General features: G+C 37.9%; 1 protein-coding gene across 1 annotated transcript; it reads right to left on the reverse strand.

Annotated features, from left to right (window-relative positions):
- Positions 1 to 25,729, reverse strand: LOC121234321 (protein ENHANCED DISEASE RESISTANCE 2-like). Its single transcript, XM_041130217.1, has 22 exons — positions 25,153 to 25,729; positions 24,818 to 24,892; positions 24,020 to 24,073; positions 21,385 to 21,450; positions 20,999 to 21,102; positions 20,211 to 20,278; positions 20,008 to 20,124; positions 19,533 to 19,573; positions 19,329 to 19,429; positions 16,884 to 16,979; positions 15,858 to 15,922; positions 15,698 to 15,769; positions 15,449 to 15,604; positions 11,198 to 11,427; positions 4,807 to 4,846; positions 4,320 to 4,474; positions 4,125 to 4,226; positions 3,666 to 3,710; positions 3,440 to 3,580; positions 2,343 to 2,438; positions 2,144 to 2,245; positions 1 to 535 (listed from the first exon to the last, which is right to left on the reverse strand). The coding sequence occupies exons 1-22, from the start codon at positions 25,291 to 25,293 to the stop codon at positions 428 to 430; spliced, it is 2,175 nt and encodes a 724-aa protein (XP_040986151.1). The 5' UTR covers positions 25,294 to 25,729; the 3' UTR covers positions 1 to 427.
- Between the last annotated feature and the right edge of the window lie 1,666 nt (positions 25,730 to 27,395).

The following is a 27,395-nucleotide window of genomic DNA, read 5'->3' on the forward strand; positions in this document are numbered from 1 at the left end:
TGACCAGAAAGGATCACTTGATTTCTTTCCTTTTTCTATATATTCTTGTATACAGAACTCCCTCATTTCAGCTCTGTCCACATCAGAAAGTAACAACTAAATCCAGAAGGAAGAGGGAAAAGGTGGTTTCAGTATAAACAATGAACCTAAAACAACTTGAACTCCCATGAATTCGCGAATGGTTGTCATGATTGGGCGAGGAAAAGAAAACTGATTGGAAATTGGAACCTAAATGAGAAAAATATTGACAAACAAGTTTAACCCATCCCCTATTCTAATTTTAGGGTTGATGGACATAAAAAAAGCCCCACTTCTCTCACTATTTTATACAAAGGGTATAAGAAATGGAAATCCAATGAGAAATAGAATACATGCTTATCTGGATAACTGATTTTGAATAACTCGGGAGATCAAACATCTCAGTCAGTCATGATGGATCTGGTTCCAGCTTTGGGACTATAGCAGATGAAAGCTTGATATGAGAAACGCGGACAGCACCAATCAGTCGCTCCGGCAATTCTTCAGTGGTATTTGCCTGTTAATTAAAACAATCATCTAACGACTTCCTAGATAGATAGATATACACACGAAAAAGTTAAAACAAAAATGTATACAAATCCTAATGTACAAAGTCCTGCAGAGTGAGAACCAGTACTGATTTAGTACACCAAGAATTAAAAAGGGGATGAATACTGAATACAATTTTTACTCTCAGACTACAAAAGGTTTGCACTTTGTACCCCACAACCAAAACTCACATATTGCGCACACACCCCCCCCCCCCCCCCCCCCACACTAGCATTTCCACCCTCATTTAATTTTGTCTGTTACGATCAACGAAAAATAAGTAACATGATACAATCATGACCATCCAATCTTAAGAAATGCTGCAATGTATCATCTTGGTAGTTTGAGGGAACAATGTGTAGTTTGGGGTCTCAAGGGCAAAAACTCTGATAATTGGAGGGTGCAAAGTGTACTATTCCCTTAAAAAAATAATTAAAAATTTTGACTTTTATAGGTATTGACATCATGTTGTTCCTCCAGAAAAGGAAGTATTTCACTATGAATACCATAATTCACTTGTATAAATTTATCACTTATTGTGCATTGTGCTATTGCATAGATTATAACAGTAACTACCAATATACTTCATTTTGCACTCTCCATTGAGATCTGGCTATTTCAATTGTACCACGTGGCGTATTTTTTCATCCATTTTAATGGAGGTTGCAAGCTGAAACTAGTTCAAGGTGCACATTGCAACTTTCTGACAATTTTACTGGCAGAATCTACTAGCTCCAGTCAAATATATATGGGTACAACTGAAGGCGTGAAAAAAGAGATCCAAAATTTGGAAAAATTACAAAAAAGGGAAGATTTGGGAATTGACATCAATTGGAATATGATACAGGTATTGACATCATAGGGCAACAAGGTTCAAGGAAAATGTAAATCTTAATGCATAGACTTACTTTCGTGGATGCCTTAAAAAAGCAACATGCATTGTGCTTCCTTTAATTAAATAATATCTACCTCCAAGAATCATAAATCTTTTAAAACCAAACTTCTAAAAATTTCTGGATTCAGTTTGAAATATATAACAACACACAATCTCAAGGTTTGAAATCTTAATAGAAAACTCAAAACCCAGTTTGGAAGTGGTTTGACTTCATAAAAGAAGCTAGATGAATGTGCATTTAGCTTGAGTGGCTATGAGTTTGACTATGCCGGCTACAACAACAGTGCACTTAGGCCTCATTTGTTTTTGCAGATGAGTTGAGATGAAAGTTGAAAATTGAATAAAATATTGTTAGAATATATTTTTTTAATATTATTTCTGTTTTGGAATTTGAAAAAGTTAAATTGTTTATTTTATTTTGTATGGGAATTTGGAAAAGTTGTAATGATTATATGAGATGAGATGAGTTAAAAAGTTTTGTGAAACCAAACGAGGCCTTGTTATTAATTTTTTTAATAAGTTCTACCAATGCAAACATTAGGTATTGTCTAAGTACATAGGGTGTATGCATAAGCAACACCTAACAAGAGTACAATTAATTTAAGTAATTGCCTGCTAAAATGTTGCTATGTCTTCCCGTGGTCTACTTGAAATTGAGAAGATGTAATAATTAAAACGGACCTGTACAAGGAAAGCCATGTCTACCACCAATGTTGTGATTACACCAATTACAAGCCCCAAAACACCATTAGCAACAGTTGAAGAACCGATGTCCACATCAATCTACAGGAGATGAACAATGTTAAGCAGCATAGATAGAAATAATAGTTCCCAAAAAAAGGGAAAAAAACATGTATTAAAAAGATTGCAAGATTTTTACTTCCAAGTACTTGGGACCACGGATATAGTTGCAATCAACTGCTTTCCCCAATAAACATGGGGTGCTCCCAACACTCTGGCGCACAATCCATGAGCCCTGCCCAATTCAATACTAGAATCAATAAAGGATGCATGAAATAATATATGGTTTGCTATAGTCACTTTGTGGCTTGGGATATAATCAACCAGGAAGAAAAAGGGAAAGAAGCAGAAAAAAGGCAGGAGACCTTTGTAAGGTGTTCCCAGAAAAAGTGAAGAAAAACTATCATCATTGCAGTGTCCTCCAGAGTGCACATACATAATAAAGGGGACACAACACTAGGGCATCAAATTGTTCACAAAGAAGGCATTGGGTGACTTACAAGCACACAAGAAAATCAATGCTGAACAACTCCAATGATTTGTATGTTGGAATTATATGAATTATCTACCCTACTTGAGAAATAATAATAGCCAACCAGATATAACCTAAGGAAAGGTGTAACTGGTGGCAAAAACGGCTATATAACCATTGCCAACGAATCATCCCCATATAGATAAAACATGGGAGGAACAACATTAGTAGGTGGAGTTCCCTTTTGCCCAAAGACAATAATTGTGCTTGTGTTGAAATGGCCCTCAAAATTAAAGTTGATTCTGGGGCCAGAATCTGGATAATCTGCATATTGGCAAAAGGAGAGGGCGGTGCTTAAATGTATTCATGTGCATGTTTAGGTCATGTGACTATTATTCAAAAGTACGCCTGTGCAGCTAATTCATTGGTCAACTATTACATTAATCACCAAAAGACATTTATGCATATATAAAACGAAAATCATGTAAATCATAGGAATCCTGGAAAGACAGAACTGAATCCCCCTACTTCTGTTGTCCAATAAAAAAGCAGCCTCAGAAGAAGTGTTTGAGAGACCAACTCTATCAAACGTCCTAGCAAAATGAAAGTGAAGACTAAAAAAGGTTTCACCAGGTTCCATTTCTATCTACATGGTATACATATATGAAGGCATGCCTTCATACATCCATGAGGACAACAGAGGGGATGATCAATAGACTTGTATAAGTAATCGAGCCACAATGTGAACTGAATGAAACAAATACCTTGGGAACTGATGGGATGAGCTTCAGCCTACTATTGCGGAATTCATCATCACCATCAACAAATCTTTGCAAGAGGGATCCAGGTACTAAATCCTTCATAACAAAATAAAATACCATACTGTAGTGTGTTGACGCAGGTACCTGTAAGATTAAAGCATTATTTCCACTCCACATCCAAATACATTAAAGTTTAGAAGTCAAAAACAACCCAATGAAATAAACTTACTTGTAAATTTATGACCATGGAGAAAAGCCCTTTTTCTGAAGCAACCTACGTGGATAATTTAAGAAAACAAAAGTTCGTCAATAGTTAACTCCATAATAAGGAATTAAGAACAAAAAAATTGTAAGTTAAAATCCAAATCAAATTTAAACAAGTATTTCTCACCAATTATAAACTGACCCCATTCATCTTGGTAATAAACTAACTAATTTAACAAAGGTCATGACATACAAGATTTCTAAAAGGAGCAACATCCAGGCAGAAGTAGATTAAAATAAAATAAATAATGTATTGACACAAATCTAATTATACGTTTCTGGAAATTACATCATAATTGAGTCTGTGTGCACTAACCGTGACATATGTAAAATGATGCTGAGAAATGACATTACCTTTAAACAAGTTAGTGTCTGTTCACAGAAAAAAGTACACAAGCAAAAATATTTAACATCTAATACTTACTTGGGCTGCACATCCTTGACGCCTAGCAACATGGTCCATTCTTTTGGTGTCCTTGAACCAATCAACGGCAACCAGATCCATAATATGTTTCCCTGCCGGAATCTTCAAATACACATTGCCAACAATGGAATTAGAGCAAGCCTCGCATCTCAGATATTGAATTACACAAAATGGAAGGTAAGAAGATTAGGAAACCTTTGTTTTGTCATAACAAAAATGCATGCTCCGGACTCTAAAGTTGTTCCCATCTGAAATTTTCCAGCAGTCACGTGCATTATCATGGTCATCACGGTGGAGATTACCCGAAAAACAGGATAAATCAATTCGGTCCACTGGTTCTTCTTCCAAGGCTTCACTTTGAAAAAAATTGTGATTAGATATTATAAGATTGACTGAATGCCTCTCACCATTGTGAGAATTTCATCAAATAGAAAAGTCTGGTAGCTATACATGGAAACTCTATATATGGAAAACTAGCTATACACAACTATACAATTACAGCTATACACGGCAAAGCTAAGAAAGGAAAACTAATCTGTACAGCTGATGTAAATAAGGTAAGAAAGATATAGATAAAATCTTCCAATCATAAAATCTGCCGATCCTATTGACAGATATTCCTCTTGCATCCTTATACATAGATCTGCTACCAATAACAAAACAAGGAATCAGTATTATTTACCTGTTCTCTTGAAATCACTCTCAAGCCCAGATGGATCTGCCTGAAAACGTGAAAAAACTATTGTTCAGACTTCAGAGAAAGTACAAAGAAAATTTTTTTTTATAGGTAAAAAGAAGTTTTATTGATCCACGTAATGAGACAAAACCCGAGTACACAGGAAGTATACAAGAAAGTGCCTAATTACAAACTACATGCTACTGATAGTAGCGTTCAAAACATTAAGGCTCGTTCCATCCCATACAATAGAAGAGGCCCAGAGCAACAAAGTATGAAAGAAGAAATCCCTAAAACTGTCTGGAGAGCGTTCCTTATCCTCAAAGCAACGACCATTTCTTTCGTTCCATGTACACCACATTAAACATAAAGGTACCATCTTCCATACAGCAGCGATTTGGCGATTGCCCCTAATCCCTCGCCAACAAGCCAAAAGATCTATCACCCTCTGACCCATGCGATACCGAGCCTCAAGAAGATTATATCCCACAATACCTTAACTGCTTCGCAATGAAGAAGAAGGTGATTCGCTGATTCGCCGTTGCGTTTGCACATGTAGCACCAATCCATTATGTAAAGTCCACGCCTTCTTAATTTGTCGATTGTTAAGATTTTACCATGGGAGGCCAACTAAGCAAAGAAAGCAACCTTGAGAGGAGCATTACTCTTCCAAATGCTCTTCCACGGGAAAGCATTAGGGGAATGGTTCACCAAGGCCTTGTAGTATGAACGAACAGAAAATTTCTTGTTCCCTGTGCATGACCAGAGTAAGCTATCCTCCCCTCCTGCCCTTGTCTTCAGCGCATATAAGATTCTGTAGAAATCAGTGATGGCTCCCACCTCCCAATCCTGGACAGCTCTAGTGAATCTCACAGACCAATGAATGGAATCAACGGTTCTACACATATTATCAGCCACTGAGGAGCCCTGGTCAGACGCAATCCTAAATAGAGAGGGGAAAGCGGTTTTCAAAGCAACATCCCCGCACCATATATCATGCCAAAACCTTATTCGCGTACCCCTTCCCACCAAGAACCTGCAGTTGACTAGAAAATCATCCCAACGATTCCGGATCAGTTTCCAAACTCCCACTCCATATGCCCCTCTGACTTCCTTAGAGCACCACCCTCCCCAGATGCTCCCATATTTAACATCTAAGATATTCCTCCAAAGAGTGTCCCCCTCATGATGGTAACGCCATAGCCATTTCCCGAGAAGTGTCTTGTTAAAGGTTCTCAAATTTCTTAAACCCAGCCCACCGCAAGACAGCGGGGTGCAAACTTTATCCCATTTGATCAGATGAAATTTCTTTGCATCCTCTAACCCTCCCCCTAAAAAATCACGGAAAATGTTCTCCAATCTAGTCGCCACCCCTGCCGGAATAGGGAATAATGAAAGAAAGTACGTTGGAAGGTTGGATAGCGTACTCTTAATCAAAATGATTCTCCCGCCCTTAGACAAGTAAAGTCTCTTCCATCCCACCAATTTGCCTTCTATTTTCTCAATGATCCCTTCCCACATTACCTTAGATTTGTGAGGGGCCCCCAAGGGGAGTCCGAGGTACTTCATAGGCAAAGATGAAACTTTGCATCCCAATAAGGCAGCTACCTCATTTAAGTTGTTAACCAAGCCAATAGGAACTACTTCCAACTTAGATAAATTCACCCTAAGGCCAGATACAGCTTCAAAGCAAAGTAGAAGTGCCCTTAGAGAGCGAATCTGATCCAGATCTGGGTCGCAAAAGATCAAAGTATCATCGGCGAAAAGAAGATGGGAGACTGTCAATCTTCCATGCGTAGAACCTCCCATCGAGAACCCCGAAATGAAGCCCCCATCCACCGCCCCTTCCAACATTCTGCTCAACACATTCATAACTAGGATAAATAATAATGGGGATAGTGGATCCCCTTGACGCAATCCCCGAGAGTTGTTGAAGAAGCCTTCAGGAGTGCCATTAACCAAGATAGAGAATCTGACGGTTGTAATACAGTGCTTTATCCATTGACACCATCTTTCCCCGAAGCCGTACCTACCAAGAATATACAACAAGAAATCCTAGTTCACATGATCAAAAGCCTTTTCCATATCCAATTTACACAATATACCAGGAATGCCAGTTCTAAATCTGCTCTCCAAGCATTCATTGGCAATGAGGACCGAATCTAGTATTTGCCTTCCTTTCACGAAAGCATTTTGGGACTTCGAGATGATCTTCACCGCTTCGCTAACACTTTAGAGATGATCTTATAAACCCCACTTATCAGGCTTATGGGCCGGAAATCATTCACTTCCACCGACCTCGCCTTCTTGGGAATGAGAGCGATGAAAGAGACATTAAGGTGTCGTTTGGATTCGAAGATGAGTTGAGATGAGTTGAGATGGGTTGTGAATAGTAGTGAGATTTGTGAGTTAAAATTGATGAATAGTAATGAATAGTAGTGAGATGAGTTGAAATGAGTTGAGATGGGTTGCAAATGCAAACGTCTCCTAAGACTCTTCTCGAATTTCATAAAGGAGTGAAATTCACTAAAAACCCTCATTAGATCCTCCTTAACAATGTCCCAGCAGGCGTGGAAGAAAGCCATTGGAAAACCATCTGGTCGCGGGGCATTATCTTTGTTCATACCTTTTAGTACACCAAGCACCTCATCTTCTTTAAAAGGCCTCTCCAGCGAAACCGCACTTGTGTGATCAATGGAATCAAAAACAAGCCCGTCGACCTTAGGCCTCCAAAGGTACTGTTCTGTCAGCAGCTTATCATAGAAATGGACAATATGATCCTTGATAGCGTCTCTACCCAATAAAACCCTGCCCTCCTCATGAAGAACCTCAATGGCGTTATTCCTTCAATGAGAATTTGCAACTCTGTGAAAGAACTTTGTACACTTATCCCCTTCCTTCAACCAAAGTGCCCGTGATTTTTGCCTCCACGAGATCTCCTCCATAAAGGTGATTTTTTCTAACTCAGCGAATACCGTCATTTTTCTTGCCCTGTCAACAGCCGATAGAGCCCGTCGACCTTAGGCCTCCAAAGGTACTGTTCTGTCAGCAGCTTATCATAGAAATGGACAATATGATCCTTGATAGCGTCTCTACCCAATAAAACCCTGCCCTCCTCATGAAGAACCTCAATGGCGTTATTCCTTCAATGAGAATTTGCAACTCTGTGAAAGAACTTTGTACACTTATCCCCTTCCTTCAACCAAAGTGCCCGTGATTTTTGCCTCCACGAGATCTCCTCCATAAAGGTGATTTTTTCTAACTCAGCGACTACCGTCATTTTTCTTGCCCTGTCAACAGCCGATAGAGCCCTATCCACCTCTTTCTCATCCAGTTGTTGTAGTTCCTTAAAAAGTTTGTCCCGCTGATCGTTAATGTTCTCAAAAACTTCCCAATTCCAAATTCTTAGATCATTCTTTAAAGCTTTAAGCTTCCGGGCTAAAATAAAACTAGGAGTGCCCGTGAGCTAATATGAGGTCCACCACGAACTAACTTTTTCTATAAACCCATCCACCTTCAACCACATGTTCTCAAACTTGAAGTATCTCCGACCCTCATGAATACCCCCACAATCAAGAAGAATGGGGAAATGATCCGAACACAACCGGGGAAGCCGTTTTTGGCATAATGAGGGAAAGTGGACCTCCCAAGACAGAGAAACAATGAACTTGTCCAATCTTGACCAGGCCCTTCCGTTTGACCAAGTGACATCCCCCCTGCTAGAGGGAGATCCACCAAGTCTAACTCAAAAAGAAGAGCTGAGAAATCTGCCATAGCTGAACCCGTGCTAGAATCCCCCGAACGCTCACTCGGAAACCGAGTGATGTTGAAATCACCCCCGATACACCACGAAAGCTCCCACCAACTACAAAGGCCAGTTATCTCGTCCCAGAGAAGTTTTCTGCTACTGTCGTCATTTGGCCCGTAAACACCTGCGAAACCCCAATTAAAACCATCATCCACATTCGAAGAAGCACAAGCTACTGAAAAATTCCCGATGCAATCCTCCACAAGATTAACTACTCTCTTATCCCACAATACCATAATACCCCCTGAAGCACCCTTAGAAGCAAGGGAGGTCCATCCTGCATAAGAGCAATTCTACAAACTTCTGATGATGTACGTATCAATAAACTTTAGTTTCGTCTCCTGCAAACAAATAACGTCCGCCTTCCAATCCCGCAATAGATTCTTCACTGTAAGGCACTTGTTCGGGTCATTCAAGCGGCGAACATTCCATGAAAGAATCTTGGGCTTCATGGATCGCCCAGATTCACCCTATCCTTGTGCCGCCCCTTGCACGCACTACCCTCCCGTGCATCGTAGTTTATAAAGCAGGTAAGTCTCCTAAGTTCTCTATCCTTCTTAGCTGCGGATCTGGCTAGCAAAGGCTGGTTAGCCTTTATTGCAATGAAGAGAGCTTGCAATTGATCCTCATAACCCTCACAGGTCAAACCTAGGAAATGGCGCATATCGTTAACCTTCTGAAGGATCCAATCATCCCCAGGAGTTGCTGGTGGCAGCGAACACAGAGGACGAGGCATATCCTCGAGTTCACGCGAGTCAGTTAGCTGCACATCAGCCCCTAGCTCCTTACACACTAATTGAAGTTCTAACCCAAAAGAGGAGCCTACGTCCGAGACCCTCCCATCAAAAGAAGAATCGTCAGTGTCTACCAACTCTGTGCACAAGACCTTTGAAGGAGTCTCAGAGAGACCAAGAAGATGCAAAGGAGCTTCTGAAGCCTCCCCCGAGACTGGCCCAGATGAAACCAACAGCCCCAAGTCACTAGCCCTGCCATCTGAGGGCATGGTTGCTCGGGGGGAGAAACCGCAGGGTCGACGATGACCATCGGCCCGTTCTGTGGCTGCAGCGAGGTGTCGGAGGCCTGTGAACAACAAGCGACGTCCAGGGGTAGCTCGGAAGGAGAACCCGCGAGGTCGATGGTGGCCATCGGCCTGTTCTGTGGCTGCGGCGAGGTGTCGGAAGCCCAAGAACAACCGGCGACATCGAATACGACTAACGCGGGAGGAGGCTCCTGATCTACCGCCTGGAGTTCGATTCCCAAGTCAGAGAAGTCTCCGGCGGCCATTGGTGATTTCTGTGACTGCGTTGGGTTGGCCAAAAAAGCCACCGGCGGAGACTCAGGGCGGTCGCAAGGCAGAAGCTCGGGGGCCTTTGCCTGCCAGGTAACCCCAAGAAGGCCTAACGGGTGCCTGCCTTGGAGTTGGGCTTGAGGCCCGAGTCTGGGGGCACAAGGCCCGTGTCCGTGAAGAATGAGACTCAGGTTAAGGCCCGAGTTGAGGCCCGAAATCCTTCTATGAGTTAAGACACAGAAGGGGGCACACGGGCCTCCTATGGGGTGCACCCAGCCCGTCCATAACAAGGGGTCCTTTAACCCCACTTGTCCCTGTCCTTTCATCCTCCTTTCTTATAGTATCTGAGTAAGCAGAAAATCCCGACGTCCCGCTGCCCAGTCCCATCACCATGCTCAATCCCAGATCAATTTTATTCATCAAAAAAGAAACTTCCTCTTACAAACCCGAAAGTCTAGCTCTGACAGCCCAAAGGATGCCCTCAACTACACCAACCTTTTTACATCTGTCAGAATACCCCTCTAGGACTGTTGGGCAAGGACCATACTTCTCACCTCCGCTGTGTGTGTTTCCCTTCGATTCCATGGAAGCAGCCAAGATAGAGGCATATGAGGCTGGGGACCTTGAATCCGAGACGAAACCAGAACTCCCATCCCTATGCGTAACACCCTCTGGTTGCACAACCACACGTTCAGCCACCTTTTTGAGATGATAAGCAAATCCCTCCCAACCACACCCCTTAGCTCCTTCGGGAACAATCAAAGAGCCCACTCTCCTGCCGTTATTAAGCTCCTCCAGAAGCAGGTAACAGCCTCTAGCATTTCTAAGATGCCGCAGAGTGAGTATCCCATTTCCCACTCTCAACTTCCTGAAAAAACCTTCGCGCCGATGGGAGTTAATGGCTTCCCCCACCATCCTAGCTAACCAAGTGGCAGCCCCCCCATTAATGAGAAGAAATAGAGCCATGCGACGATTTCTTTCAGTAATACGATAGCTATTTGCACCCGTCTTCATGAAAATAAAAGTTTTCGATTCAACCGTGAAACGACAAATTTCTTCCATCAGAGATTGCTAAAAAAGTAGAAAATTAACTAGAATAAAGGTAAAAAAACAGGAGAGATAAGAATGAGGGGAAGGGGAATGCTAAGAATCAACTTCGGCGAGGAGCGCCGGAGAGGAGGTTGTGTGCATGCATGCAGGCAAAAGATTTTTGTACGGAGAACACTAAAAGAACATGTGCTGAAAGAAACAAAAATAATAAGAAGTACGAAGAAAATATAAGGTATTGTCGTGAACCAAACCTCTTGGTCAGCCTCAGCAATTTGAAATTCCTCATCCTCGTCAGAGTATTCTTCCATCATCACTGAATTTCTGTTTGCAGCATTTATTTGATCAGAAGGTGCACTAGGATGAACAGAACCCAGCTTCTCACCCTTCGCTGAGGAGACACAAGCTGATGTCATATTAACCATTGCTGGGATTCTTGCAGGAACATTCCTCTCATCTGTTTGGGCAAACCATTCACGAAGTCCTGTGATGAACGAGATTTTAGAAAAATGGATCAACAATAGAGAAAAGTGACAGAAGTCTACGGAAGAATGCACTCAAATTGAAAGAAAGTCCTAGTTAAAAGGTCATAAGTTAACCCCCCCGGCGGCATCTGTCCAGTTTATCTTTCATCGTTTAAGTATTAAAACATCAATGAAGAAGCTAATAAAGCCACACAAAAGATAATTACAGTCAATAAAAAATTCTGCCCAAATCGAACATAATGAAATTAAGAAACATTAAATAAAAATTTAACAAAAATTACCATGTGAGGTTGCTATATCTCGAGTATTTTTTTTCAAGCAGCTAAATAAGAGAGGAAAAGAGCATTAAAAAAGATGAAAATCGAAAAAAGGCCACATAAAATGGAAATCAATGACTACCAACTCAAAGTATTAATGGAATCACAAAAAGGCCATGGTTTGCTGATGGTGGCATGGAGAACTTGGATTCGACAAAAGAATAAAAACCATACCTGTAAGGCTTAACAGACAAAGAAAACGGGATCCCACTGATTGCCCTCCAAACAAAACAATTTCGAATGAAGCATATCTCTCAACACTACCTTATTTTAGCTAGCGGACCAAAAGACAAGAATTTCTGACATTAGTGGCAGACCTTATCAACCAGGATTCCCGAACCTCCCCTACTGCTACCTTATGGATACTTTACCCGTTGGTGCCATTTCCATGCATGTGGCTGTGAAACTGCAACTAGAGAAGAAAGCATCTGCAAGAAATGCACCTCGAATGTCCAAATAGAAAGCCTTAGACCAGCCAACTCCCAGCTCATCCTCTTCCTCCAAGTGCTCCACATCAAACAGGAAGGAATTTCTTCTCAAGCTATATTACTCCTTCCATCAATTCCCAGAGAGCAAAGAATGATTGAACACAACCACCCCACAATTCCCCTTCATAGGGAATTTAACTCTGTACAATCAATAGATCCTCATTGTCCTTGTGCATACACCAAGTACACATTTTTTTCATGTTTCACCAACTTCTTTGTAAAACTACCACAAAGGCGGTGGTTCAATGATTAACCTAGCAAATATTAGTAGCAACGCCACCTTCCATACCCCACGGTGAACAGCTTCTCCCAAACCACACAAAACTTTGTAGTAAAAACTAATCTCAGAATAGTTTGAGGTTTTAGTCATATTATCCATATAAATCAGAAGCTTAGAAGTTTAGTTTGAGGTTTTGTGATGCAATCCTTCAATTTGAGATACCGAAAACACCCTCAATGTGATGCTTAAGAAAAGTATTTGTGATAATCTATTGTCCTTCTCACGTCTCCATTGTCTGAAAATTGATATAGCCTCTAAAATACTACAATCCAAAACCCTAAATCCTCAGGATATAAACATTATCGCCACCCACTTATTATAACCTCCAAAATTGCAGAAACACATCAGCTACAATTAGGAGTCACTGTTCAGAGCCATGAACCAGATCTAACTTCCTTCATTTTCTTATCTGTTGTGTGCTCCAAAACATACATATGTTTTTACTCCACAATAAAATCCAAATCTCCCTATTTTCTAGCCTTCCCAACCCCAAAACCCTAAACTAAACAACCCAAATATCTTTCAAATACCTGCTTCTAGGGAAAATTCCAGCAAACCAACAATTCCGGCAGCAGTCGCTTCTCACCTACCACTTTGTGCAGCAAGTTAAATTGCAAGTTTTCTATGCAATTCCAGCCACCATAGAACCAAAAATATCCAATCTTTTCAAACAGATCTGGGCCCACAAACCATAGAGTATCTTTCCCATTCTTCAAATTTCAAAAGCCAGTTTTCCCTCTAATTTTGCTTCCAACAGCTCCAGAACCACTGTAGTGCTGCTATGCTATCTATATCAGGTATTAGAGGCCAGCGCCCCATGTCAATTTTTGTCACTATGGGAAAAAACACAGCAGGCCTCTAACATACAAATAAAAAGAAACGAAAATATTAATCCATTCAAAACATTAGGAATGGGATTTTTTTTTTTTTGAATTATTTATTATATATTGAATTATTGATTATATATTAATTAGATAAATTCTAGACGACATTCAAAATTAACGTGGGGCTTACTTCCTAGCCCCAATGGGAGTAGTGACTAGCGTTATAGGTCGTTGGGCAGCCGGAAGGTTGCCGCGAGTAAGTCAGTTTGGGGGACGCTTAATTATATTCCGTTCTATTAAGAAGTGGGTGCTTCTAACTCTTAACTTGCTTGCCTTCCTCTCTTGAAAGGCATATCTAAATTTTTTAATGAACTACCAAGGGATGATGATAATGTTTTGATTGTGGGGTTAGGGCTATAAAGAATTCAGTCCAGACCGGACCGAATTCTGGACCGGTCGGTCTCGATGAAATTCGGTCCGGTCCCGAGGTCTACAAATTTTGGACCAGACCAGACCAAATCAGACCGAGCCCCTATAGATATATTTAATATATTATTTATATATAGTAATTATATAAGTTAATGATGTAATTTTCATATAATTTATTATCATTGACCATATAAAATATAAAATAATATATGCTATCAATTAATACTAAATCATAAATCATATGATAATTTGTCATTATATGTAAATAGTTAATACATCATACATTCATACATACTCTACCATTTACACTTAATTAAAACATTTTTTTTTTAATAAGAAACACTTAATTAAAATAATTAAGTAAATTTTCTTTAAATACCTAAGTTGCAAGCATGAATAATCTATGTATAATGAAATTATTTGATATTCATTAACTATATATAAAATGTATGACATTATTAATAATTATGCATACTAAAGAGTAAAGTCTAAGTTAATAAGTAGTAACCATCAACATCATAAATATAATTATATTAAAATATTTTTTTAATGAGTTAGTTACATAATCCACATTAATAATTCACTTAATTTTAATTTAGTAATTTAAATAAATTTTTTATTAATTTATTTAAAAAAAAAAAAAAGATGAAAAAAATAATAAAATAATTAGGCCGGACCAAACGGACCGATAGCTACCGGTCCAGTCCGGTCCGGTCCCTATGGATGTTCAGTCCAGTCCGGTCCAAAAACAATGATTGAATTTTTGGTCCATCACCGAATCGGACCGATTTACAGCCCTAGTGAGGGTTATAGGCTTGAGCAGATGAAGTTGACACTTCCCTTCCTGCCCTTACGCATAGGAATAGCTCAATTATTCTTATTCTAAAGTACCATTGGGTCGCGTAACATAAGGGCCAGATGTACAGTAAACTCGGACTCAGATAGGATAGGATTGTGCGCGCCCGGACGAACTTAGCCCAACTCCATTCTACCCTCAAAGACCTAAAGCTTTGCCGCTTTCCTTCCTCTCTTGCCGGCTCAAGTTCTGGGTATGTCAGCCCGCTTTAGCTTTAATGAGAGGGTAAAGTAAGCAGTCACTAGTTATATATAAAACGCTAAAAATACATATGAGCACAAGCACAGACCTAGAGAAAAACTCATCTTATCACAATAGACCACACAAGTTCCCTATACTGACTCAAGATCACAAAAATACTGGATCTACCCAGGCCTCAATGCATCCTCCTAGATACCCCAGGATCTCGGCAACCATCTTCACACTTTGCTATCCAAAGGCCTTTTTAATCAGCCGTAAAGAACTACCTTAGATACCTTAGTTGCTGCCTAAAAACCCCAGCAAGCTGTTCTCAGCTTCTTTCATCCACAAAACTTGAATCTTTTCAAACCCTAGTCAATCTCATGTTGAAAGACTGGCTATGATCACCTAAATACCAATACCACAATTGCAAAGTTCTAGGGTATGAATGTTAGACTAGCCGATATTTATATCAGTTAATGAAAGAGCCCATTTATCAGAACCTTTTTCAAATTTATTAAGTAATGGACAAACAAAAAAATTGAGTTGAAGTCATGACCCAACATGAACATGTTGACATCAAACTGCATTTTACCATCTATGACACCCCAGATTTTACAAGTAAACAAAAGCAAAAGGAACTCACCGGCAACACTATTTATCATCTGAAGTAGACAATGCTGCTGAAATGATGATATATATCCCACGCCCCATCCTTTAAGATCAATCTGCATAAGATGCTGCACCTGTGCCCTAGGCCTCCCATTTCGAGGTTTTAGAGGGGAAATGTTGAATCCTCCACCTTAAAAACCCAAATAAATAAACAAAATATTTCCATCTTGAATTCATGGAAATCAGGCCTCATCATAAATCAAAGGAGAAAAATAGAACTTACTCTCAATATGCGCTCGTACATATCCAGGTCGTGGGCCACAGTTCTTGTGCTCCCTTGAACGAAATAAGACAACTGCACAACAACAAAAAAGATGTGGAAGTTTTTAATAAGAGAAACAACAAATGAATAGTCCAAACAAGAAGTGAAGCAGAACATTTACCATAACTTCCATCATCATTTCGGCGCCAATATCGCACATAACAAAGGTCGCGAGGCCACACAAACCTGCAATAGCAAAGATTATAAGTGTTAAAAACAAATAAAATTATGCACAGGATTGTAGAATGGAAAGGGAGCTCCCTTCCAGACAACCCCACTAAAATTAAACCCCAGAAGAAACTTTTATGCAATATAACAATTAAAAGGAGGAAAAATATTATTTGGTTAAAATTATGAAGATGTAATATATAGAGAGCCCTCTAGAGGAATGAGCAAAAGGAAGAAGCACATTTAAAGTAGTTCTTCAGTATAAACACCAAAACTTGGCCATCAACTTTCTAAGCCTAAAGAAAAACAAAATCATGTTCCAAAAGAATAGTTTCACAATCACATGGTTCCATCTGATGTCAACAAGGCACCCTCCCATCAACTTCTGACCACCAGCAGGAGCTAAAAATTCTGAACTATGAAAAACCTCAAGAGAGAATTACAAAAACATTTCCACGTAATTTGAAGATTTCTTACAAAAATTTAAAGCATTGAGGTAAAACACGTGTTTTCTTTCTATGGTAAGTCAGAAATAAGCTAGTCTATGTTATAACAGATTCCATTCTTACTGAATCCCCAAAATTCAACAAGCAATCCTTCTCCAGTTCTGCATGCAGTGACACCAGATGGCCGAAAAGGGCCCTCACCAGCCAAAAAAAACCACATGGATAAACGGCTCTCATGAACACAGCAGATCTAAACTGAGAAAATGGAAATCAAGAGCTTATGGAGAGGGACATTAGTGTAAGGGCAGATTGATGGTGGCTAGGCATGGCCAGTAACAACTGAGATGGAGGTAGAGAAAGAGGTGCGGTCAGAATCGGAGGGAGAGAGTGACAGAGAAGAAGAGTTGTTCTGTTCCATAAACGTTAGGAAAATGGCTTCTGTTTTGTAAAACAGGTATCCATTTTCTATTGGTTTGCAGTGGCAATTATATAAGTTTAACAATTTCAACATATGAATTTGGAGGAAGCATTACATTGGGAACCAGTCCAGCTGAAGTGTGTGATAAAGTATTGCTGTATGTCCATCCACCTCCTCAACTAAGCTACCATCCTGGAAACTGCAGTCCCACCTGCACAACGCATGAAAAAATAAGGTAACACATGGTTTAGCAGTACATAAACTTTAATTTAATTACAGAGGGGGCTAATTTGAAATATCCTGGAGCTGCTAAGATCACTAAAATGATTCTCCTAAACAGAAGACATAGTGGTTCGATTGTTTTCAAGGCACATAAAATCATGAGAGGGTACAGACATGGAGAAAAATGTCAGGATGCTTAATTAAACATCATAGATGAAAGACATAAATACAAAAAATCTTAAACTCATAAAAAAGCTAGACACCTGCACATTCCAACTAAACAGAAAAGAAATACCATAAGTATGAAATGAATCAATAAAAAATCCAGTATACAACAAAATCCAAATCCACATCAAATAAGATTCAAATTTGAAATAATATGCAAGAGTTCACTATTTAATATTACCTCCGAGTAGCAGGTGTACTAAGTAATCTATATATCATGCCCATGAGCAATCTGCCTGCTAATCCTACAAATTAAGCTGCCCTCTATGTTCACAGTGATATATGACCCAAATTATTTCTTGACAAGTAAACAGATATATGACCCAAAATAAAACACATGTGGTGTCAATACGGCCAATAAGATCTAAAAATGAATGCATAAAGACAGAATAGTAGTCGGCCTGCAGCTGCCTACAAAATTGAAAAGCGAAGGTCAAGGGAGAACCGAAAAATATGCAACAAACTTTTCCAGAACCAGAATCCATAAATAAGTCGGGCAGAAATGATATGCCTGAAATGGATGAGTATTTTAGTAGCTAGAAAAGACAGATCTAATTAAGTTTCTTCCCATTCACGTTTCCACTTCCTATACTTTACTTTTTCTTTTTCCCTTCTTCTTTTCTGATAGCCAAAGAGACTTAAGGAATACTAGAGGGGATGCAACCGTCACATGGGAAGTAAAAGAGCGCCAAAGGGATTGCACAAACCCTCTAAAGAGCTTTCAAGCCTCTAAAACAAGCCCCTTAAAAACTGCATCCAGCAGCCATTTTCCATTATCTAGAAGCTCAGGTTCAAGGCAGAGAAGTAGATGTCACTGGCAGGGAGGCCTTAAATCATGAACTAATTTCTAAAGTAAAGATGCTAACACTAAAATTGTTTAATGTGCCCAGGACCATAATAACAGAGGGTGTGATACATCTTCAAAAGTGGACTATCGATCACTAAGAATTAGACAACTATTGAGGCTGTGTATTGGGACAAGGAAGAAACATCATAATTGACTAAATCAGAGGATATATGGAAAATAGATGCTTCAATTGAAAATAAGGAAGCAAAAACCTCCATTGCCAGTCATAATGTGCTTCCCCACCTTACTCATGATGAATTCATTCCCAATGATAGAAAACAAAAAAAAAAACAAAAAAAAACAAAAAACAAAAACAAATAGATGAGGACTAACATGACATATTTCAAATGTACTCGCAAACATAGAACGTGGCTTGGGCTTAAATATTGCGGGAAGTCTTTCTTGTACATGGAAGGTAGAAGATTGATGATTACCATGATAAGAAACAAGTAAAATAGAAGCATGTAGACCAACCATGCAGATTTCAGTTTTTGAAACGATTTCCACTTCTACATCTACCGTGAGGAAAGTAATGGGGATGATAAAGTAATAAAAGCAAGCCAAAAGTGTTCACTGGTGGCAATAAATATCCCAAGAGGCGAAATGAATACACCAATGGCCAAGTCTGGGTAGGGAATAGAAATAAAACTTATGATAGAGAGAGAGGGTGAATAAAGGCTGCCCACGATCAGGATTTAATTCTCCAACCAACAAAACTCATGAACCAACAATTTCAGCTTGCACTTCCTCCTCACCTCAACACCCCCCCCCCCCCAAAAAAAAAAAAGGGAAAAGAAAAAGAAAAAGAAAACGGGAATGAAGGGTGAGTTTTCTACTGCTGCAGTTCCACCCTTGCATATTTATTTGCTTTTCCCTGTGCCCCTACTTTACCTCTCTCAAACTACCATGAGAAAATAATTTATGATCGCAACATGAGACAACCACATCCTTTTTATTCAATCAAATTTGAATTGTAGAGCAAGATCACATGATATTACATGTCTTAATCTCCAGCTACTGGTGTGGGAACCACTAAAATCCTTTGTAATTTTTCTAGTTCCATGTCCTTCATTAGCCCAAGTGAAAATCAGGTTTGCATATATGATCTTCCTGAATACTCTCACAACTACATAAAGTGTAATTTGAATACATACAGCAAGGAACACCAGTACAATGAGCTGTTACGAGTTTTTCTGTAAAAGTTTACTTATAAAAGTAAAAAGAGTTAATCTGTAAAAGTTTTCTTTGAAGAAGGAAAACACCTACTCAAACCGTGTCCCACCCATGCTCATAATGAGTTCAAATATTTCTTCACAGGTACCCTCCACAACACCAACAGCCTTCATTGCTCTACTACAGCTCCTTGGCTGCAGAAGGAAGACCACAAATAGTGGTTTTGAACTAAACAACAAAACGCATAGTAAAACCACATCATTTGCATAGAGAACAAGATAGGAAACAAGACCATACAAGGTAATCGACTTCCAGAAGTTCTTCAAAAATGCGAAGTCCTGTCAACATTCAAAAAGTTAAGTCACAAAGAATTCATTGTCCCAATACATCTTACCAGTGATCATATCCCCAAATCCAGTTACTTGATAATTGTTCTAAAAATGTCATTATGAGGTAATTTGCTAAGAATAAATCTATTTGCAAGCCTCTTTATTGACACAATAACTATATGCTCATGTGAAAACCTGCCACATCAGTTTACAAAAAAAAGTATTGGTGCTTTGACTCCTATTATGAATATGATGGATATGATGGGTCCTTTGGTAAGTATCCCAATTTTTTTGGACAGGTCTGCCGAATCCTGAAAAATGCCAGTCCACAAGAGAACCCCAAAACGGGAGCAAACCCCCACAATAAGTGGTGTTTTACACACCAGGCTTGAAAATAGCATAACTCATCTGCTAAACAATACAAATAATAAGAAAATACTTGCCATTTTGGGATTGGAGAAGACGCCAATGCTTTCTGGAAAATGCTTGATTGCTGGTATTCTGATTTGATAATTCTGAGTCGAGTTCCCGGGTCCAGTCAAACACCGACTCTGGAGGACCTGCCGCTAATACGAAGAAGATGAGATTCAGGTAGAAAATGCATCAAACTAACATGAACATAAAAGACAAGGAACTCAAAGAAGACCATTTCCAATTGTGGTTCTCCGCATCAAATTTGAATGAGCATCTTCTTCGTCCTCCTGTGCACTGAACCTGCCCAAAAATCAGAAATTATTATTTAACAGACAGAAGCACTACTAGGCACCCTAACAAAAAGAATGGTGTTCCATAAATAATACTACCAAAGCATAATATTAAGAATGGAACTATTTCTTGGTAATGTAGTCAAAACTAGATGGGATAAGCTGCATAAGCAATATAAAGACAACAGCAACAAGATAACAAATTCATTTCCCAATACACATCAAGAAAATTAGCTGCATCTCCAATAACACAGAAACGAGACAAAAAATTTATCCAACGCCAGAATAATGTTGACCATATACATGATTGTAAAACAGAAGAAAGGGGAAAAGGTATTTATTAATTACCATCCAAATATATATTTGCCAAGTCTTATGAAATTTTCTAAAATAAATACATTCAAATTCTTGCAACATAAGGCACATATGTACACATTGCACAAAAACAAATATGAGCATCTTCACAAGAAGCCAACTTATAATTTTTTTTTTTTCAACGAATAAAAAAGAGCATCTTGCTAAAAGCTGTTTAAACATGATCACAAAAGGCAGAGAAGAACAACTAAAGATTAATCTTAACTCTGAAATATAATTAAAGACTAATCATAAACTTGCAAAATACTGGAAACTAAAAGAAACTATTGCGCCTTAGTTCTGTTTAACAGGATATTTAGAACTACCTTCATAGTTATAACCAAAAGAAGTGAAAAAATAACATAGAAGTACTTACTGACTTTCATGGTCAGATGAGGAAGCAGTCCTTCCATTATCCATCCCAGATTTATATTCAAAAGAAACATATTTGTTCCCGTTTGCCACTTGTGATCCCTGATGCTGCATCCATAAATATGCATTGAGTACTATATGAATCAATGCCTACAATGCAGATATATATAAAAGGATGGAAAACACCTAAGATGTAATGATTCACCAGAAACATTCTTATTTCCACCAAAATATGTTTTTTCTTTTTTGATCAGTCACCAAAAGATGTTAAAAGGCCAAAACATTAAAGGAATATCAAGAATGGGATTAGCTTCCTACCACTACCCATAGATCAATATATCAAATTAGAAAAGGCAGTGGTAGGTGCAAGGGGGAATTTGGACAGCAGACCTGATCAATAACAAGCTCAATCTTCTCCTTCCAAACCAATGCCTCTTGGATGTTGAATGCTGCCATCTGGAACAATAACACAGCCATATGAATACCTAATCTCAACAAAAGATGGACGTGCATATTACCTGATAGAGGCTTCAAAATGCAACTATACGGAATAACAAAGCACAATAACCAAGTGCACAGAGCTAGTTTTAGAGTAAATTTGGCAAACAACTTCTATCTCATCAAATTGCCAATGCAGAGAAGCAAAGGTAGTGCTCTACTAATTGAAAGGATCAAAAAAGATTGAAAGTGGACATTCTACTTAAATTGAAATTCATACACTACATGTCATATTTACTTTTCAACCGCATCAATTCCATTGTTGTAACGTCCTAGGGAAGGCCCAAGCCACATTTGGGTCATACTCCAAAAGTACAATCGGAGCCTCATTGGAACCATTATATAGAGCAAGAAATTATCTATCCCAAGTGATGTGGGATGCCATATATCACCTACACATTATAGGTGGTATCTTATTATAGGTGGCAAGGCTCAAGTCCCACACATTTTGTTGGGATAGACTCTCATATCATTTGTAATGCCCCAAGGGAGGCCCAAGCCACATCTAGGCTATACTCCAAAAGGACTAGTCAATGGTACTATTAGAGCCTATTGGGTTTCAATCAACAAAAGCAAGAAACTGAAAGAGTAAGAACTTCTCCCTTCCAAACAATGTGGGGCCCCATACACCATCTACATTTACTACTCAGTATGGGGTATCACGATTATCATGAAAATGGTAGTTATCAAAAGAATCAGAATATATCACAGATGTTTAAGAAAAATAAAACCTATTCAGTATAGTCACTGATACGCTTAGGAAATCATTAGTCAAAGAAGGTATAAACTCAATGGGAAACAACTAATGCAATATCAAGTCATGCGCCACCTATTTGACGGTTGAATATCATGTATTTGTGGAAATGGACTAGAGTTAGTAGTGCTTTTCCAATACTTTTGGTACATATCATATATAACACGTAAACTTTTTTATAACATGGTTCTCGTGTATGTTTATTATTAATTTCAATCTTTCATTTTCTTTTCTTTTATATTGTTACTTTTAGGATGGAAGGGTACCTTTGCATTTCACATGGTACCAAGATATATAACCAAAACCGCCAAAATACAACTTAAATTAACATAGCTCACTAGATCATGGATGCATATCAAAACGGAACATTCTAAAAATATGAAGAAAAAAAAAAACAAATTTCCCTTGCAAAAGCTTCCCAGTAGAGCACTTAAATAAGCTTAGGCAATACTACTTCACAGATAATTTAGGTCAATGATTAATGGAATTGTTGAAAAATAGATAATCGATTCCCTCAATCTCCTGTCTATTAGGAAACCTATATATTTGTATCTTTGACTTTCCTAGGAGTATGGGATAACAGTTAAGGAATCCCACTGATATAGAAATCTGTTTTAGGAAGGAAAGTTTCCTATTTTATCTCCCTGTAATTAGCTCTGTAAATCAGCTAGGTAATTGTATATATAGCCATGTAAAAGCTACAATCATATCAATACAATTGATTCAATTTTTCCCACAGGAATGTTATGTCATGTGTACTAAGTAGATGCCAAATATCACATAGGCGAAGTTAGTGAGGAAGGGCATGATTGCTTAAATTTGAATGGAAAATACCACCTTTAATACGGCTTTAAAAAAATTAATACTCGTGTAGATGAACCCAGCCAGTTAGGACGCCAGATTATTGAGCAGATTATTAAACTTGCAACAGACCCTATTGAGTGATTTCAACTGACAATCGTTTGCCAATTGAACCACATACTTGCATTATACCCCCTTGTGGTGTTCTTTTTTAAGGAATTACATTACTTATCCAAGAAAAACGAAATCATCTGCTAGTTAAAATTCCACCAAGCAGAAGCAGAATGAGACAAAGTCCTTCAACACTCAAATGAAAGGTTGACTAATTTTAATACTCCCATAACCCCAAAAAAGATTATCAACACAAAACTTTGACCAAGTTGGATGCGTGATTAGATATGATTTTCCATTGAAGCATGAGTTTTTTAGAGGAAACAATAAGTTTCTTAAAGGAAACCAAGGATAATCTTTTCTTCAGTGCTTAATCAAATAAACCCTAGAGATCTCAAAAGAACCACGAAGCCAAAGGTAGTCTTTCATTAATAATCTAAAAATCAAGCTTCTACTACAAATCAGGCATAGGCTCAATTTATAAGTAGGCCCTAATAACAATTTTTTTTTTTTTATAAGTAAAACGAGGGGTGCAACACATCCCTAATAACAATTTTTTTTTTTTTTTTGACAAGTACATCCCTAATAACAATTAAACACAACAAATCTCCAAAGCTTCAATAGCACAAAAAATACGCTCAAATAACACAAAAACAGTGAACTGAACTCTATAGAACCTATCACCAGCTTTAATTTATAAAGATCTGGTCCCATCAGGACTACAACAATAAAGGTTATCCAACCCAAATATAAATCAAATTTGAAAATCTTAATCAATGATAACAGTAAAAGAACATAAATGTGTACAGAAAAATTAATCTATGATGATTTATTCATTACCATTTGGGGAAATGCACGTACCGTTATTCGATGGTGCTTCTCTTTCTTGTTGTATACACACAAAACATAGACCATCTGCTCCAAAAAAACATAAAACTTAGTGAAAGATTACAGGTCAGCATACTAATATACCCCAGAGCTAGGTGTGTCTGGGCAAGGGGGAGAGACAGAGAGAGGGGGGATGGAAGACTTGATATGCCATCAACATCAAATGTGCGTCCAAACTAGCATTAGCTACCAAGAATACAAATTCAAAGGTGCTTCAGGAAATTCACATTTGTGAAATTGTCTGCTTAACTTTTCTCTCTCTTCACATCCTAGGGTCACTCACAAGCAAGCGGACTCCAACCCCCCAACACTCAAGTGCGTCCATGTTTTCTCAAAGTTCCAATCAAGCAGAAAAAATACGGATTTACAGGTTGAACTCGCAGATAACCATCACAATAATTATACGAATAGGTTAAGACAATATTAGAAGAAAATCTGTTGGCTACTGCCTCACAGGATTCATACACTAACACTACGACACTAATTCCTCAACAGTCTCGCCATAGCTCCCAAATGTTAAAGAATTTAACACCACTGCCTCCAGAAAATCAGCTCAATGACTTAACCTACTTGAAGTTGTTATATCACCAGAAATAGACAAAAATTCCAGCCAAGAGTACGCACAAAATCCACCTACTCGACGATCATTCAAATTCAGATCACACCAACAGTCCAAAATGTAGTTCCATTCAGTTCTACCGTTTTAATTTATCATTTCTTGAAGCATAACAAGAAAAAATCTTCAAAAGAAAGAAAGAAAAGAGAACTCACATGTCCATGGTGGGTCTTCAGGCCACGATCCTCCACTCTACAGTTTCCATCAATTACCATGGTTTTAATCGGAACCTAAAAATCGCCCAAAAAAAAATCAGGAATCTACTTTACATAGTCAAATTACACTATTATTTATTCAAAAATAAGTCTTCAAAAAAGTCAGGAATCTACTTTTCAGTTTTTGCTCATAAGAATTCTTGTTATCTTTTTACGCCAATGCCCCTACTTTCGCTAAAAGAAAAAATTCTCAGGCCACGAAGAAAACACAGGCATTCAAAAATCCAGCACACTCTGAAAGAATCAGAATCCTTTTAAAGGAAAAGGAAAATTACCTGATTGTCCTGAGGTTTTCTCTTGTAGTAAGCGAGCAAACGAGACCCGAGCACGAAATAACGCATGTGGATGAACGAGCGGCCGATCTTTCTCCGCCCGTAGCGGACCATCCACCCTTCGTAAACCACCTTCGACGACATCGGTTTTCGCACCGAACTAAGAAGATAGATTCAGCAATCGAACTCGGAAATGGAAAATCTCGGGGACTCGGAAGCTCAGAGTGGAATTATTTCTTTCCGCGGGACCAGTGAGAGACCTAAGGGAGATGATCGGTCATGGTTTCAGTATTCCGGAATCTTCTCCGAGAAGCAGTTTTCTTCAGGAGAGGAGGAACAGCAAATCGATGAATTACAGTTTCATAATTCATCGAGAACACAGTCGTAATTCTCTTATTTCATCGAGTAAACAGTCGGAATTCTCAGCCTAGGATTTGAAGTTCGTCGTGAGAAAGAAACATGAGAATTCAAATTCTGATTTCTTCTCAGGGAAGCTAAAGAGAGAGAGTAGGGACAGCATTCAAGAGCTTTCAGCTTATTACTTAACGTCACACCGGGATCGGTGACACTAAGAAACGACGACGTATAAAGGGGTTGCACAAGACGACCGCGCATTTGTGAGGAGAGAGGATTGTGAGTGCGAGGCTTGAGGGGGAGATCCACGTTGTAATTGCTATTATAATTTATAAATAAATAATATTAGAGGGAAGTTATTCTAGAAGTGCATATTTTGTATTTACTGTATAGTTACTTTTAGTTGATTATTCTTAACACTTATTTGGAGATATATATAGTCTAGATAATGTCATATCATGTATACAAAATGGATGCTTCTAATAATGACTTCTATCTATATTTATTCTTTATAAATACTATGAGAAATTTTTACTGTACATAATTTTTATTTAATTAATATATAATCAAAACATTTATATGACATGTTATCATTTTATTTTTATTTTATTATATAAAATGTACTATATTTATTATATTAGACTATCTTTTATAATTTATCATTTTATATTTTATTTAAAAATAAGACGAGGTTTGAATAGTAAGATAATATAAAATAGTTTTAGATGAAAATTGAAAGTTAAATAAAATATTATTTTTTAATATTATTATTATTTTAAAGAAAATTATAATGATGAAATGAAATGAGATGAGTTTGAGTGGTTTTTGAATCCAAACCGAGTCTATAAGATGGAAATGTTTGCAAAAGGGTTCAAGTAAGAGAATAGTCATAGGGTTACTATCTTACTACTATCCATCTATTATTCTTTTGTATTTGATTTTTTTTTAATTTTTTTAATTTTACTTAATTATTAAGAAAGTGAGTATTAGTAAAATTATATATTTTTTTAATTTTTTCTTAATGAATAAAGATGTTAAAAAATACTTAAAATAAAATAAAAACTTGAAATGCATTTAAGTAATAGATAGATAATAATAAGATAGTAACTCTATCACTATTCTAAATACAATTTTTTATTACTAATTAGGGGAGAGTCTAGGGAAGCGTGTGGCACGTGGGGGATTGGATAGGCTGGGTGGTGAGGGGTCAGGGACATACGTACGTTGTAGGCGCGGGGACGCTATTGCGAGTTTTTGAAAAGAAAGGACTTCACCTTTTACCTTGTGATCTGGATCTCCTTTCTATCATCCCACCGAACGAAAATTGACGAGATTACGATTTTTTTTTTCTTTTTTATTTTAGAGCAGTAATTATGCAAATTATTAGAAATAATGTTATTCTCGAATGAATTTGTACATATTGAATCTGCATAAGTAATACATAAACTCTTTTTAAATTCCACTCAATTTCCAATCATCTTTTAAACTATGAATTTTGATCATCAGTTTATGAAACTATTAAAAATTTTAATATATATTATCTGTGAAAAAAAAAATTGTCATGAATACCATGGATAGAAACCCAAGTTTAAAAGATAAAATTAAGATTGCGCTTGAATGTTGAGCTGAGTTGAGTTCTTTATAAAAAATGCTTCATTTGAAACCTCAACTTACCTCAATTCATCTCAACTCATCATTATAATTTTTTCAAATCTCAACATAAAATATAATAAATAATTTAACTTTTTCAAATCTCGAAATAATAATAATATTAAAAAATAATATTTTAATAATATTTTATCATCTCAACTCAACTCAACTCAATTTAACATCCAAACGCACCTTAGTGAGTTGAGATGGAGTGAATTTTGTGAAGTCCACCTAAGATGAGT

Source organism: Juglans microcarpa x Juglans regia, chromosome 6D (genome assembly GCF_004785595.1).
Source record: "Juglans microcarpa x Juglans regia isolate MS1-56 chromosome 6D, Jm3101_v1.0, whole genome shotgun sequence".
Classification (NCBI taxonomy): Eukaryota; Viridiplantae; Streptophyta; class Magnoliopsida; order Fagales; family Juglandaceae; genus Juglans; species Juglans microcarpa x Juglans regia.